The 16008-nt window shown below is 43.9% G+C and overlaps 1 protein-coding gene across 2 annotated transcripts in view; it reads right to left on the bottom strand.

Annotated features, from left to right (window-relative positions):
- Positions 1–16008, bottom strand: part of antxr1b (ANTXR cell adhesion molecule 1b) — a 47166-nt gene that overhangs the window by 19473 nt on the left and 11685 nt on the right. For both annotated transcript variants that reach the window (XM_079804288.1, XM_079804289.1), the window contains exons 9-11: positions 12385–12445; positions 12036–12134; positions 9352–9421 (exon numbers count right to left, since the gene is read on the bottom strand). In XM_079804288.1, coding sequence (XP_079660414.1) covers positions 9352–9421; positions 12036–12134; positions 12385–12445 — 230 coding nt within the window. The remainder of the gene's footprint in view (positions 1–9351; positions 9422–12035; positions 12135–12384; positions 12446–16008) is intronic.

Raw genomic sequence — 16008 nt, 5'->3', positions numbered from 1 at the left:
GTCCGAAACATGGCTCACGCCAGCGGTCCCGGATACAGCCGTGACGCCGTCCGAGAACTTCTCTGTTTTTCGGATGGACAGAACAGCCGAGGCCGGGAAATCTAAAGGCGGTGGAGTGTGTTTCATGATAAACAAGAAATGGTGCGATCCTAGGAACATCTCCATTCTTTCGCGATCCTGCTCGCCTCACTTGGAACATTTAACTATCATGTGCCGGCCTTTCTACCTGCCGAGGGAGTTTTCCTCGGTCATCACCACTGCCGTTTATATTCCACCACAAGCAGACACGGGGCTGGCTTTATCTGCCCTCCATGATGTGACCAGCGGCTTCATAAACAAACACCCCGACGCTGCTTTCATCGTCGCGGGTGATTTTAACAAAGCAAACCTAAAGAAAGTATTGCCAAACTTTCACCAGCATGTCTCCTGTCCCACACGAGGAGCAAACACACTGGATCATTGCTACTCTCCGTTTAAGAACGCCTACAAAGCTCGTTCACAGCCAGCTTTTGGCAAATCGGACCATGCCGCCATTTTCCTCACACCGGAATATAAACAAAGGCTCGTTCAAGAGCCCCCGGTGAGGAGGGAAGTCAAACGCTGGTCATCCCATTCAGAGATCACGCTACAGGCAGCTCTTGATGACGTCGACTGGGACATGTTCCGCGCGAGTTCTGAAGACGTCAGCGAGTTCACAGAAGTGGCGCTCTGCTTTATTAACACACTGACAGAGCAAGCCACACAAACAATAACTATAACGTCCTTCCCTAATCAGAAACCGTGGGTGGACAGTTCAATTCGCACTGCAGTAAACTCGCGCACCACCGCTTACAATGCCGGTCTCCTAACGGGGGATATGAGGGAGTACAAAGCTTCATGTTACGCCCTCCGGCGCGCCGTTAAAGCCGCAAAACTCCGCTATAAAGACCGAGTGGAATCTCATTTCCAACTCAACGACTCCCGGCGGATGTGGCAGGGACTGAGAACCATCTGTGCTTTTGGAACTAAATCCTCTGCAGAGGTGAGAGCTGATCCGTTACTGGTGAACGAGTTAAACTCTTTCTACGCTCGCTTTGATGGTAATCGCGGCAGCGCGACTCCGGCGAGTGACGCGTCAGAGAGAGTCCCTCAGAGCAGCAACGGTCACGTGATCTCTGTCTCGGAGGACGAGGTTCGGAGGGCACTCAAACGTGTGGATGTCAGGAAAGCTGCTGGGCCGGATGGTATTTCAGGTCGTGTTCTGCGCTCCTGTGCTGATCAGCTCGCAGGGCTCTTTACATCCATATTCAACGAGTCCCTTGCTACATCTGTTGTCCCCACCTCCTTCAAACGATCCTCCATCATCCCTGTACCTAAGATCAGTAAACCCTCTTGCCTAAATGACTATCGTCCAGTGGCTCTCACATCTTTAGTCATGAAGGTCTTTGAGAGACTCATTAAAAACAACATTTGCTCCTCCATTCCTGACACTTTGGACCCTCTTCAGTTTGCCTATCGTCCCAATAGATCGACTGAAGATGCCATTTATCACGTCCTTCACTCCTGCCTCACTCACATCGACAGCAAAAGTGGGAACTATGTCAGGCTGCTATTTATTGACTATAGCTCAGCCTTTAACACCATAGTTCCCATTAAGCTAACACACAAACTCCTGGATCTAGGCCTGAATTCTTCTCTCTGCCTCTGGATTGAAGATTTCCTCACTGGCAGACCCCAGGCGGTGAGAGTAGGCCAGTTCACCTCCACCTCCATCACCCTGAGTGTTGGAGCTCCACAGGGCTGTGTGCTGAGTCCCCTGCTCTACTCTCTCTACACCCATGACTGTTTGTCCACACACAGCTCCACCTCTATCATCAAGTTTGCTGATGATACTGTTGTCCTGGGTCTCATCTCCAACAACAATGAGACGGCATACTTGGACGAAGTGGAGCAACTGACATCATGGTGCCAGGACAACTGTCTCTCTCTGAATGTTAACAAGACCAAAGAACTGATTGTGGACTTCAGGAAGAGACAGCATCGGTCATACTCCCCTCTCATGATCAGCGGGACACCGGTAGAGAGAGTGAGCAGCTTCAAATACCTGGGTGTGAACATCTCCGAGGATCTGACCTGGACTACACACATCCAGACACAGGTGAAAAAAGCCAGGCAAAGACTGTACCACCTGCGCCAGCTGAGGAAATTCAGGGTTTCACCAGCCATCCTGAAAACTTTCTATCGAGGGGCGATAGAAAGTGTCCTGACTCAGTGCATCACAGCGTGGTACGGGAACAGCACCAGTCACGACTGCAAAGCCCTGCAAAGAGTGGTGCGCTTATCCGAGCGCATCTCAGGCTCAGCTCTCCCGTCTCTGCAGGACATCTTCACCAAACGCTGCAGAGGTAGAGCTACTAAAATCATCAGAGACATTAATCACCCTGCAAACTCTCACTTCACCCTGCTGCCATCTGGTAAGCGCTTCCGTAGCCTGATGGCAAAGACTGAAAGACTCAGGAGGAGTTTCTTCCCCCAGGCCATCAGACTCCTGAACTCAGTCACGTGACTCACTTCACCCCCGCACACACATAAACATCCAGTCTTTTAACATTAACATCCACATACTGCAATTGCACTGCACTTTACGTCCCTATTGTTACTGCGTAACAACCTGTAATAAACCTTGCACATTATACTTCTTTATATATACATATTATATATTTTATGTTAACCACTTATTTTTAAGTCTACAGTTTATCTCACTTATCATATCCACATATTTTTTATATTTTTATTTTTATCTTATTTCCTATTTTTATCTTAACTTGATTTATTTATAATTCTACTTATGTTAATACTTTTTATTCTAATTTTATTCTATTTCTATTTAATTTCTTGTAACTGTTATTTGCACTGTCCATGGAGCGGACCTGTTTACATTTCACTGCCAGTTGTATATTGTGTATATAACTGTGTATGTGACAAATAAAACTCTTGAATCTTGAAATCTTGAATCTTGAATCATCTGCGTGTCATGTCTCGGACGAGACCACACGCAGACTGCACTCAACCAGGACGGCTGCCCTGAGTGCGACGAACTGGCGCTGCAGACCCTTCGGGCTCGGCTCGCCAGCTTCGACTCGGATCCCGTCCCGTGCTCCCAGCCTCTAGAGCCACGGAAGAAGAAACGTCGTGACCAGAGGCCACCGGAGCGCTCTGACGAGCACACGCCGGGCATGTCCCCGCGTGCCTCGCCATCGCCCGTCTTGTTCGTCGACGAGCAGCACAGCTCCCCTCGCATGGCGGCTGCTGCTGTTTCGTTCGGCGGACCGGATGACGCCGCGGCATACAGAGTTTCACTCCTTCCTCTGTCATCTCCACCGCTCTAAAATGGCCGTGGACAGAGAATGTTATATCCCCGCTGTGGACATACAGAGCTCTCCCTTTCTCTCATTCCGTCGCGCTGAAACGCGCCGCGGACCGAGAATGTTATATCCTCGCTGCGCTGATGACGCCGCGGACATATGGAGCTCTACACGCGCTTCCCTCTCTCTCCTCCGCCGCTCTAAATGGCCGTGGACAGAGAATGTTATTCCCGCCGTGCTAATGGCTAATGGCCCGCGGGGGCATACGGGGCTTTTCACTCGCTTCTTCTCTTACTCAGCCGCCCTGAAATGGCCGCTGACAGAGAATGTGATACTGCCGTCACGCGGACAGAAGATGTGCACTTCTGCACACGAGTGAACATAAACATAAACTCAACATAAGCTAAGCGATCTCAGGCTGCTGGATATACCGAGAACGCGCTTACGTCACAGCCGTTCTCGCTGCAGCGCGCGCTTCTGCCAAAGGTAAACAGCCTTATATGGCAGCGCGCGCTCTCTGCACAGCGCGCGTTCGCTGACTAGAGCGCGTCATAACACGCGCTCTCCGTCTAGAGCATAACGATGTCATAAAATGGCCGCCTAGCTTGCGCCTTTTTTTCCCTCAAATATCACTTCTCCCAGTCCCCCTATTCAGGCGGCTGGAGTGGTTCAACACTGTAGGTAATGTGTCCACTACATAGTGTGCACTCCTGCATAAGCACTGTTAATTCAGTGCCACAAAATCACTCAATAAACCTGATATTCTCCCAGTTCCCTTAGTTCAGGTGACTGGAGATGTAACATTGCAATAACTAGCCTGTGGCCAAACATGCTCAGTTGCACATTGACGCTGTTGTGCGTTTACCTCTGTGAATTCGCTCGCTGGCGTGCGCCGCGAGTACTCTAATGTAGTGGCTCCCATTATACAGTGCGCGCCACCACACATTATTTACAATGAATCAGAGATTTTCTAGTGGCTAGGTAGACTTGCGCCTGCAGAGCACGCGCTATCCATTAGCCCTGCCGCTAACGTGCACGTGGACTAATCGGCAAGAATGCGTCCACTTTACAGTAACACTATCCAAACAAATACACAAATAAAGCGTGCATAAACCATTCAGTGCACGCCGCCTCTCACAGTGCTACTAGCACAATGCATCCGGGCTAACAGGTCCCTGTTACTCAGTGACCCGCCCCACAAATTAATTCAACCCTTGGCTTCGATAACAAGGTTACTCGCTACAGTTCGCTCACAGACCACCGTGCTTTCGCACTGTGGTAGAGACAGCGGTGAGAAGCGACATGAGTCACGTGCTTCGAACTGAAATATCAAACTGTTAAATAAAGGGAGCGGTGGAAACCGTGCACCCCTCACAGAGCGAGTCAGGCTTTTACAGTTGCTACTTCCTTGTGCCAAAAGAAGGGGGGTGGCCTCAGGCCATTCTAGATTTCAGACATCTGAACAAAGCCCTTATGAAGCGCCCGTTCAGAATGTTGAGAATGAAACAAATCCTCGCGCACATTCGCCCGGGTGATTGGGTTTTCACTGTGGATCTAAAGGATGCCTTTTTCCACATACAAATAGCCCCTCATTACAGGCCATTCTTGAGATTCGCCTTCGAGGGGAAAGTTTACCAATACAAGGTGCTACCTTTTTGGTCTATCTCTGGCTCCCCGCACGAAGTGCATGGAAGCGGCGCTAACCCCGCTGAGGCTTCGGGGAATGAGAATTCTCAATTATCTCGACGACTGGCTCAGAATAGCTCAGTCAGAGATACAGTTATTAAACCACAGATCTTGGCTTCTCAACCATTTAGAATGCTTGGGACTCAGAATCAACGTGGCAAAGAGTTTATTGTCTCCCACACAAAAAGTTTCGTTTCTGGGAACAGTATTGGACTCACTGCAGATGAGCGCGCGACTGACGTCACAGCGCGCGCTCTCTGTTCAGAACCGAGCGGTTTCCCTCAGGTCCGGTGCACGCATTCCTCTCAAACACTTTCAGAGGATGCTGGGTCTCATGAACTCGGCGGCGCCAGTCCTCAGACTGGGTCTGTTGCACATGCGCCCCCTACAGCACTGGCTGAATCGCCGCGTTCCAGCTCACGCATGGCTCTCGGGCCGATTGCAAATCAAGGTAGACCACAGCTGTGTGTTGGCTCTGGCTCCTTGGAAAAATCTGTGTGAGTTTGGGCACTGTTACGAAGTGGAAAGTTATCTCGACAGATGCATCCAACCTAGGTTGGGGAGCCCTTCACGAGGGCAGGCCAGTCTCCGGTCTCTGGTCAGACTCGGAGAGGAGCCTTTACTTAAACTGTCTAGAGATGAAAGCGGTCACGCTATCGCTAAGAGCTTTCCTTCCGTACATAAAGCACCACCATGTCCTGGTCCGAATGGACAGCAGGTCGGTGGTAGCCTATTTAAATCGCCAAGGCGGTCTGAAAATTATTGATCTGCACATAATGGCGGAAGAAGTCCTAATATGGGCAGAGCACAATCTGAGCTCGCTGAGAGCGACTCATGTGCCAGGCATTCTGAATTTGGGTCCGGACATGCTGTCCAGGTGCAATTCAGACAATTTGGGCAGTTCTTGGAGAGGCAAAAGTGGATCTTTTCGCCTCACAAGACTATGCTCAATGCCGAATATAATTCTCCAAGCACAAGGATGCGTTGGCCCACGAATGGCCCAACCTTCCTCTTTATGCTTTTCCCCCAATCTCAATGTTACCTCAGGTCATAGAGAGGATCAGGGAGAGCAAATGCGTTGTGCTTTTAATAGCCCCGCTTTGGAGAAATCAACCTTGGTTCTCACTGGCCCATCAACGGGTACATGAGAACCTCTCCGAAAATGTATTGAATACTATTACTGAAGCTAGAGCTCCCGCGACCAGGCGGCTCTATTCAGGCAAATGGTCAGTCTTTTCAGACTGTGTAAAGCGCGAAGTCTGACCCCACATGATTGTGAAGTGTCAGAAGTGCTTACATTTTTACAAGAGCTTCTGGACGTGGCTCGTTCCCCCTCCACGCTCGAATTTATGTGGCTGCTATAGCAGCGTATCACATTCATGTGAACGGACTGTCACTAGGAAAGAACGATCTCATTGTTCGCTTCCTTAAAGGGGCTAGAAGGCTTCACCCACCTCGCCCCCCTTCAGTCCCTATATGGACCTGTCCACGGTCCTGGATGCCATGAAGAGCTCTGCATTGAGCCTCTGCATTCGGTGAGCTTAAAGCTCCTGTCACTAAAGACCGCTTTTCTGCTGGCGATCGCGTCAGTTAAGCGAGTGGGTGATCTGCACGCGCTCTCTGTGAGCGCCTCGTGTCTGGAATTTGGGCCAAACGACTTCAAGTCGTCCTCAAACCAAGACATGGATATGTACCTAAAAAGTGCTTTCAACTCCGTTCAGAGCACAGGTCATTCTCTCTTCAGCACTTTCATCGTTGTTAGATGAAGAAGAGGCTAATTTGCTCTGTCCTGTCAGAGCGCTGAGGATATACATAGAGCGTTCCGCTGCTTAGGCAACTGAACAGCTCTTTGTGTGCTTTGGCGGCTGCACCCGAGGGTGCGCGGTTACAAAGCAGACCATGTCACGATGGATAGTGGATGCTATCTCGCTGGCTTATGAGTCTAAAGATCTCAGCTGCTCTTTAGGCATCAAAGCCCATTCTACTAGAGGCATGGCCTCTTCGTGGGCTTGGTCTACTGGCATTTCTCTGAATGATATCTGTGCGGCGGCAGGCTGGGCCTCCCCGTCCACTGTTATCAGATTTATAATTTAGATGTCCTGGCCTTATAGGCTGGGCTTCTTGCTGTGTACAGATTTAACCCCTTAAGGCTCGACAAGGCCGGTCTGGGTTAAATATTGTATAAGTCATAGCACATTCCTTATACGGCTCGAATTATCTGGCCATTCATTATTCCTGGCCCGACTATGTCTGGTCTATACATTATATTATTACACTTATATCGTGTTCATTCTCACTAAGGGCCCGACTCAGGTCTGGCTCATTTTGGGACTTCTTGATATCATATTTCGGGCCCTCCTAGGTTGGCCTGGGTTTGGTGTCGTCGACTTTAGAGCCGTTAAGCAAGCACGGCGTTTTGCATTGGTCCCCCATAGCGTTTTAGCAAAACGCAATACGAGAGTACTCTCGTAAGGGAACGTTTCGGTTACTAACGTAACCTCGGTTCCCTAAGATGAGGGAACGAGTATTGCGTTTTGCTTGCCGTGCTTGCTCACTTGCTCAGGAGTCGCTTCAGTCGATTAACCTGACTAACCTTGCGAGAGTGGGTCTTATATACCCTAGTCTATACAAATTCTGTTGCGTATAAAAGGTATTTTTGGATAAAAATTTGCTTCAATATCTCGAGGAAAGGAATTCCCCATAGCGTTTTAGCAAAACGCAATACTCGTTCCCTCATCTTAGGGACCGAGGTTACGTTAGTAACCGAAACGTAACCGTTCCTGCTTGGACGTCAAACCAGGAGACTTCAGGATTGGCTAGTCTGGCCTGTCATTTTCTCAAAGGCAGAGAGAGACAGCCAGAACTCGGGTTTACACCGATCAACATTTCTATCCACTTGGGGACAATATTCAGACTAGGGGAACTCATATTAATGTTGAAATACCTCATAAAATGAAAATTTCATGCCATGGGACCTTTAAAGAATTTTTTACTTCATCGGAATGGTACAAAACTTGGTTAAAAAAAATAATGGACATGATTTCAAAAGGTTAAATATTCCTTATATTCAATTATATTATATTGTTTGCATTGGAAACACATTTCATTTATTGGAAACGTTTGGTATTGCGCATAAACAAAACCTTACTGAAAGCAAATTTTTTGATCAACCCTCAAATTTAGAACACAGCTTGTTTAGATTTATGGCTTTGATTTTCTTATGGTTTGTAGAGTAAAACGTGTTTTGAAAAATATATATAATATACTATTTGAAAATATTATATGTGCATTTTTCATAACAATAAACTTACAATTGTATTAAAAAAATTCAAGTTCATTTTTAAAAAAAATGTTTCACTTTAATAATTGAGCAATTATTGCAATAATCTGCCAAGTTTCATCTTTAAAAAGCGAGCAAACTTAAGTATGTGCTCCATATCATTCAAGATTTATGACTGTTGAAGTTGGAAACTTAACTACTGTATAAATATAATTTAGTACCGTAAAATCGCCTAAAAATACAATATATATATATATATATATATATATATATATATATATATATATATATATATATATATATATATATATAAATATATTATTGAAATATAGTACAATCATTTAATTTAAATAAAAAAGGGGTTATTTTTTTACCTACACGCGACAGTACCAGAGGGTTAAATCTATTCTGCATTTTCCCCACAAAATACAACAACAAAAAAATCCAGAACACAATTCTGTAAAAAATATTATTATAACTTGAAATAAATGTTCTCTATTTGAATTATATTTTAAAATGTAATTTATTCCTTTGATCAAAGCTGCATTTTCAGCATCATTACTCCAGTCTTCAGTGTCACGTGATCCTTCAGAAATCATTCTATTATGCTGATTTTGCATTCTGAAGGATCATGTGACTGTATATTTAGGTATATTATCCTGTAAAATCTAAAAATGGTAATATGGTAATATAAGCATAACAACAGATAACAGATATATATTTAATACAATAGAATCGGGTTATGCAGGGACTTCTGGAAAACAACATTTTACTGTTTCCACTGTAAATTCAAATGTGACTACATGCATTGTTTAAATTGGATTTCAATTAACTGTTTTTTACTGTATATAAACTACATATCAAATTATGAAGATGTTTTACAATGCTTCATAAGCTAAAAAGCCTGTGACAAGAATGCCTTTTGAGAGAGCTGGGCGTCTTTCTGTCCTATATTTTAATTTGTTTCTTGGCTTGTGTGTTTCTCTTTCCATTTTAGCTTTATTTGCGTCAGCTGAAGAAAGAGTTTCCAGCAACACTTACGTTCCCTCCTCCTTCAGTACAGGCGCTGGGCAGAGCAGGTACGTGTCTTCGACTACCAGAGGTCTCTTCACTGGAGAATAACACACAGGAAAACAAGAAGCTTGGCAAGTGCCCTTAGGCTTGACATCAGTGATTCTGTTTAATTTAATCATGTTTGTGGTTTGTGGATAATTTAACAGCAGCTGAGCTCAACATATAAACCAATCTGAACCACCCTTACAAAAATAGTTTAATCATACTCTACACCGTTCAAAAGTTTGGGATCAGTTAAAAAAAAAAAAAAAAAAAGAAATTAATACTTTTATTGAGCAAGAATGATTTAAATATATAAAAAATGTCTGAATAAAGACTGTTACAAAAGATTCATATTTCAAATAAATGCTGGTCTTTTGAACTTTCTATTCATCAAAGAATCCTGAAAAAATTTAGAATGTTTTCAGGGTGTTGGGAAAAAAACATCAGGGGGAAATTATGTAAAAACAAAATGGGATAGGAGGAAAAATATATATTTCAATGCTTTTGTGAAAAATAAAATATTGCAATGCTTTTAGGAAAACATTTGTGAGTGAACGCAAAAGCATTGAAATATATTTTTTCCTCTTATCCCATATTTTAATTTTTTTTCCCCACCACCATTTTCCTTTAGACTTGATTAAAATAGAAAACAGCTTTCAAATTTCAAATTGTAATAATATTTCACAAATGACTGATTTTACTGTATTGTTTTAACAAATAAATGCAGCCTTGGTGAGAATAAGGGACCAACGCCAAACTCTTACCAACCCCAAACTTATGAATGTCAGTGTAATAAACTAGATTTTTATATTTCTGTAGCATAAAACTAGCCTGACAAGCCAGACCCACATCAAGATGTTGGGTCTGGGAACACACCATTGGCAGGGCTCAATCCGAGGGGCGGGATAAACGGTTGTCTTTCAAATTCCCTCTGCACACAATAGGATAGCGCCACAACCAACCAGAGCAACGAAGAAGGTGAAGCAGAGCTAGTTGATAGATTACATTTTTAGATTAAACGGCAAAACTCTGAACACATCTTCCTTTTTTAAGAATGACTTCAGTGGCGTTCTTTGTTCTTTCCTCAAAGAAAAGCTTAACTCCAAGTCTTCCAGAGTCGCGGCCAAAGCCAATTCGAAAGACCACTGTTCGCCAGCTTCTTTGTTTACGAGTAGCATGCGGAACTGCCGCAACTCTGCTGTCATCATGTTAAGCCCGCCCACCGACTCTATACACGATGTGATTGGCCTGACCAGAGTTTGGTTTTTCCAGCTCGCAAGCCAACGGAGAGTTGCTAGACAAATGTAATTTGCAGCCGCTAGGGTGCGTCTAGATTTCTAGGCTAGCATAAAACCAGTGCTTAATGCAGAACTGCGTAGATGCTACAGTGTTCTGGTTGGTTGCCAGGGTGTTACTATGCAGTTGCTAGGCTGTTTTGGGTGGTCGCTAGGTGGTAAATTCCTGACTCAAGTCAGAAGTGTCCACACTCAAGCCTCTATAAAATTTTGTTCTGTAGATATGACTCAAATCCCTGTTGAATTGTAAGTCTATGGGGTTGTTTTGCTCATTTTCTTTTAATAGCACACCTCTTCTCAATAAGCTGCATGATTTGAGGTATTATTCATGCCTATACTGCACAAAGTTATTTGCAGACATGTTAAAAGCCCCCAACCCTACGTATGAGTAATGGAGATGCTTGCCTTAGCAATTACCACTAATCATTATTTTCAGAAGAAAAACACTGAAACTACATTGCATATCTTTACCATTCAGGGCTGAAGGGCAGAATTTTTCATTCTCTTGTCATTTTTCCACATGACAAATGAGAAAGTGGAAAATGTTTGACTCCAAAGCCTCATTTACCCTGGCCGAGACTCACACTGGTGAGATGGGCCCTGCATTCCCCTGTGCCATCTGATATTCTTTAAGTAAAACAGCAGCTGAGAGAGAAGGATAGAAGCTCAGCGCTCAGAAATCATTAGGACATCAACACCGCAGCAGACCAATTTCTAGCTGTTCATTTCCAAGATAAATCCAGGCATTCCAGGCGCTGTGCGTTGAGCCATTTTATACCAAATGTAACAGTTATGCAAGAGTCATACGATAGGGAGTATAATTTAGCAGCATACCTTGAAAGTATTGAATTTGTTCACCTGTATGTTTTTTTTATGACATTGGTCTAACTCTTACACATGCATATACAAAACAATTAAAAACATCTAATATCCTGGACCATGTCCTGGTAATATTTTCCACAGTGTTTTTTAATAGTGTGTTGATGTGTATTTGTGCACATGTGGTTTGCGTTCAAGGCAAGTCTTGTGATTTACAAGTGCTGCGGCCAACCTTTCTCAAGCCCATTGCGAAAACACGGCAGCCGTACTGACATTTGGATTCAATTGGCTTCTTTATCTTTACGAAAGACAAAAACAAAGCTGTCTGCACTGCCACATTCATGAAGACAATGCTTATTTTTCTATTTCCACTGGTGAGTTTAGCTTGGCCTGGACACAATGAATAAAACTTTCAGTCATTTAACAACCATTACTTTTGTTTCTTCTCAAATGAGGGTATCGTTTTGGGTTAGCAGCTAATGCTAACACAGGATGGCCTATTAATAATTCAGCTGGCAATGCAAGGAACAGGAATCTGTGCTGTTTTTCACTTACTCACGGTGAGGGTGTTGTTGATATGGAAGCTGCAAAGGATTCTGCTCACGTCGCGGGCGTGAAGGAATCCGTTCCCTCGAACCACCACCTCAAAGGATTCTGGGACGGAGGAAACACATTGTGTTTGATGTTACATACATGTGTCCTGAACGGGAAAAAAACATGCAATCCAATATGACCATTCAGGCTGGAATGCATTTCCTAAAATCCTATTTTAGCACTTGCGGTTTAGATTGGTTTCATTCAATTCAGATTTCATGTGGTGTTTTGCAGTTGTATGTGTCAAAAAATCTGATTTCTGTTGCCTGTCTGAACTAGGTCTTTGCTCCAGGCCATGACATATGTTTACCTCCTGCACAAATACTTGAGGGCTCCACGGCGAGGATCTCTATACAGGATCTCTTGAGAATCTGAGAAAAGAAAAAATTCATGCATTTATGTTAGAATCTTCTGAGCCTGTCATAGATGTAATTTTATTTTAGAGATATCCATTAGTTTTGACAACTTGCACAATTTCTGTAACTTTTACTTGTGTGATATAAAGATTCTGTTCCAAAACCTAGTGAGCTGGCTTGCTCTCTAGTGCATACTACAGTAGGCACCACCCTAAAGCCCGAAGTGTACACTTTAAAAAAAGGTTCTATATGGCACCAAAAATGCTCGTAATCATAGGGGAACCTTTTTTAGTGCTATATAGCACCAATTTTGGTGCTTCAGTGGTTCTTCAAAGGGGCTATATAGCACCTTAGTCAAAGAACCGGTGAAAAACCTCTGAAGAACCGCTGAAGAACCACCTAAGCACCAAAATTGGTGCTATATAGCACTAAAAAAGGTTCCCCTATGATTAAGAGCCAAGAACCATTTTTGGTGCCATATAGAACCTTTTTTTTAGAGTGTACTTTGGCCGTCTGTGTACAACAGCACATGTGTGAGTGACTTGACTGCTTGAAAAGTCCAATAGATATTACCAGCAGCCATATCACTTTGTAGGCCAAGACTGGTCACCCATATCCCTTTTCCACCAGCATGAACCTGGTGCTAGTTCAGAGCTAGTGCTAGTGGCGTAATTTGTATAGACGGATATTACAATCGTGCAGCTATTAGCTCGATTAGCTGCTATTTCAAAAATCGCGGTCACAAGATTGTGTTCGTCTTGGGTGTCAAAAGACAAAGAACTGATTTGAAACTAGGCTCTGGCTCCGAACCAGCACTTAAAATGCCTTTGTGGAAAAGCGGTACCATTGAAGCTAAGCAGGGTTGAGCCTGGTCAGTATCTGAATGGGAGACCTCCTGGGAAAACTAGGTTGCTGCTGCAAGAGGTGTTAGTGAGGCCAGCAGGGGTGCTCACTCTGTGGTCTGTGTGGGTCCTAACGCTCCAGTATAGTGACGGGGACACTATACAGTCAAAAAGCACCGTCCTTCGAATGAGATGTTAAACCGATACCCTGACTCTCTGTGGTCATTAAAAATCCCATGTCCTTCGAAAAGCGTAGGGGTTTAATCCTGGCATCCTGGAAATATGCCCATTAGCCTCTGTCCATCGTCATGGCCTCTTAATCATCCCCATATATACTGATTGGCTTAATCACTCTCCTCTTCCCCAATAAGCTGGTGTGTGGTGGGCGTTCTGGTGCACTATGGCTGTCGTTGCATCATCCAGGTGGATGCTGCACATTGATGGTGGTTATGGAGATTCCCCCCTTCCATGTAAAGCGCTTTGAGTACAGAGTAAAGTGCTATATAAATGTAACTAATTATTATTATTTGATTGCACACATGCGTGTCTTTCTGCATTCACGGCCAAAGGAGTGTACTTTGAAAGGCTTGTGCACTAGGGCTGGGACAAAAAAATTGATGAATCGCTATTCGTGGATTGCTGAGATTTTCCGAATGCATTGCGATTCTCTCTCGAACCGATTCTGAGCGTAGTTTTAGGAGCAGATGGCGCTCTAGGCTAGTTTTTAACTACCCACTCAAACGCTCACGAAGAAGATCATGTATTTGGCTGAGTCTGAGAATGTACCTCTGAATGCTTTTATGACGCGAGATTAAAGGGGTGATGAATTGAGAAATCAACTTTTCATTCAGCCTTTGATATATAAAAGTTCATCGTGAGATAAGAATATCCTGTACGTTTCGGAGCTGAAAACTTCCTTGTTAGTCAAAGAAAAGCTTTTATTGACACCAGGCCCAGCAAACGCTCGATTCTAAGAATGTGCCAACCTGTGACGTCAGAGTGTGGTGAAACTCCGCCTCAACAGAAGAAGTACGTCTGATTATGTAGCACCGCCCACCGACTCGTGCAAGAAATGTAACATAAATAACATAGGCCTACGTGGAGCTAAATGGATAGTACTACCGAGCAATAAACATGCAGATGATAGCAAGATATTGCGCTGTGCCTGGTTGTGGAAGAACACAGTCGCTGCATAAGCTTCCTTCGGATTCTAATGTGTGGTTGAACTTTATTTTTAATGAATATCCAGCTCACGTGGGGAAGACATTGCACGTTTGTCCCTTCATTTCACCACGGATTCGTTTGTAAACAGGAGACTGGATTTGCCAACCCGTTCTCACTCCCAAGGCGTCAAAATCCGAAGCATGGTCAAGTGCTTTCCGCATCACAATAAAGACGCTAAAGGTACCATTAGGCGTCACTATATCATTTCAATGACAAACCTTTGACGTCATACACAGACACGTTGGGCATGGGAACGTTATCGTCATGATGATCATATATTGGGTTATGATTTTGCCATTATGACATGTTGGAGTGTGATTCTCAATTTAATCAGCCAGCATAATTTTATTTACGCTATCTAGACACGTTTTAACATGTAACCCAACCCCATTCCATCCCTAAACCTACCCATTTGTGTGGTATATAAAACACATATATAACAGGCAGATACAACTGCATGCAGAATTTATTCAAAAAGTACAAATATTCCAAGTGTTCCGAGGCCAAACGATTGATTTGTGTGAAGGAAATCCCCAAAAGCGATCAGCATCTCCATCCACAGAAGATTATGAACACATTCAATTTCAAATATTGCCGCCCGTTACATCAGTTTTCAAAGTGAAATTGCATTGGCTCTCATATTTCTCGTGACCAATTGCGTCATTACGTCAGCTTTGATTGTAAAATGTCATTGGCTCTTGTGTGTCTTGTGACTGATTGCGTCATCCTAAAGAGTTGTGTGTATTATTTGAATGAGATATGAATGAGTGCGTTCACCTGTTTTTGCAATAAATATATGTGTCTGTACTTGTATTTGCCTGCTACGTGTTTTATATTGTTTAGAAGTGGGTAGGTTTAGGGTAGGAGCTGGGTTAGCTGCTTCAAAATATTAAAGTAACCTTTAAATATTAATAATATCATGTCTGCTTTTACAAATGCAAAGAATAAAATACGTCTTGATCTGACGCATTGGGTAAACAACTGAAATGAATGGAGCACCCAGCGCGTCGATATAGTGACGCCTAGGGGTGCCTTTAGCGTCTTCGTTGTGACGCGGAAGGCACTTGACCATGCTTCGGATTTTGACGCCTTGGGAGTGAGAATGGGTTGGATTTGCAGACAGGATGAGATTACATGAATGAATGAATGAATGAAGCAACACACTGTGAGTAAAATTTTTTTTTATATGTGACAGTATTGCGTTGTTACAGATCGTTTGATGCCATATCTATTGATTATTTGTACGTGTCTAACTGAACATAACTTAGCACGCTGTCACAGGCTGGAGAATCCTTTATTTGAGGTGTTGTTGGTTGATTGTGCTGCGATTCGTGATCAGACTCGGACATGTATGGGCCAGGGCTCGCAAAACTCAACGTCCCGGGGCTATGTTTTTTCCAGACGGGCTACCAAAACATTCCTTTCTTGATGTGCGTTGTTCACTCTCTTGACTTGATATTTGAAGGAAAAATACAATTGCGGAAGTTTTGATCATGCTGATTTGTCTGACTC

The sequence above is a fragment of the Gobio gobio genome, assembly GCF_949357685.1.
Source record: "Gobio gobio genome assembly, chromosome: 22".
In the NCBI taxonomy this organism is placed as follows: domain Eukaryota; kingdom Metazoa; phylum Chordata; class Actinopteri; order Cypriniformes; family Gobionidae; genus Gobio; species Gobio gobio.
Note: the sequence above shows the minus strand (reverse complement) of the source record. Positions and strands in the feature narration are given on the sequence as shown.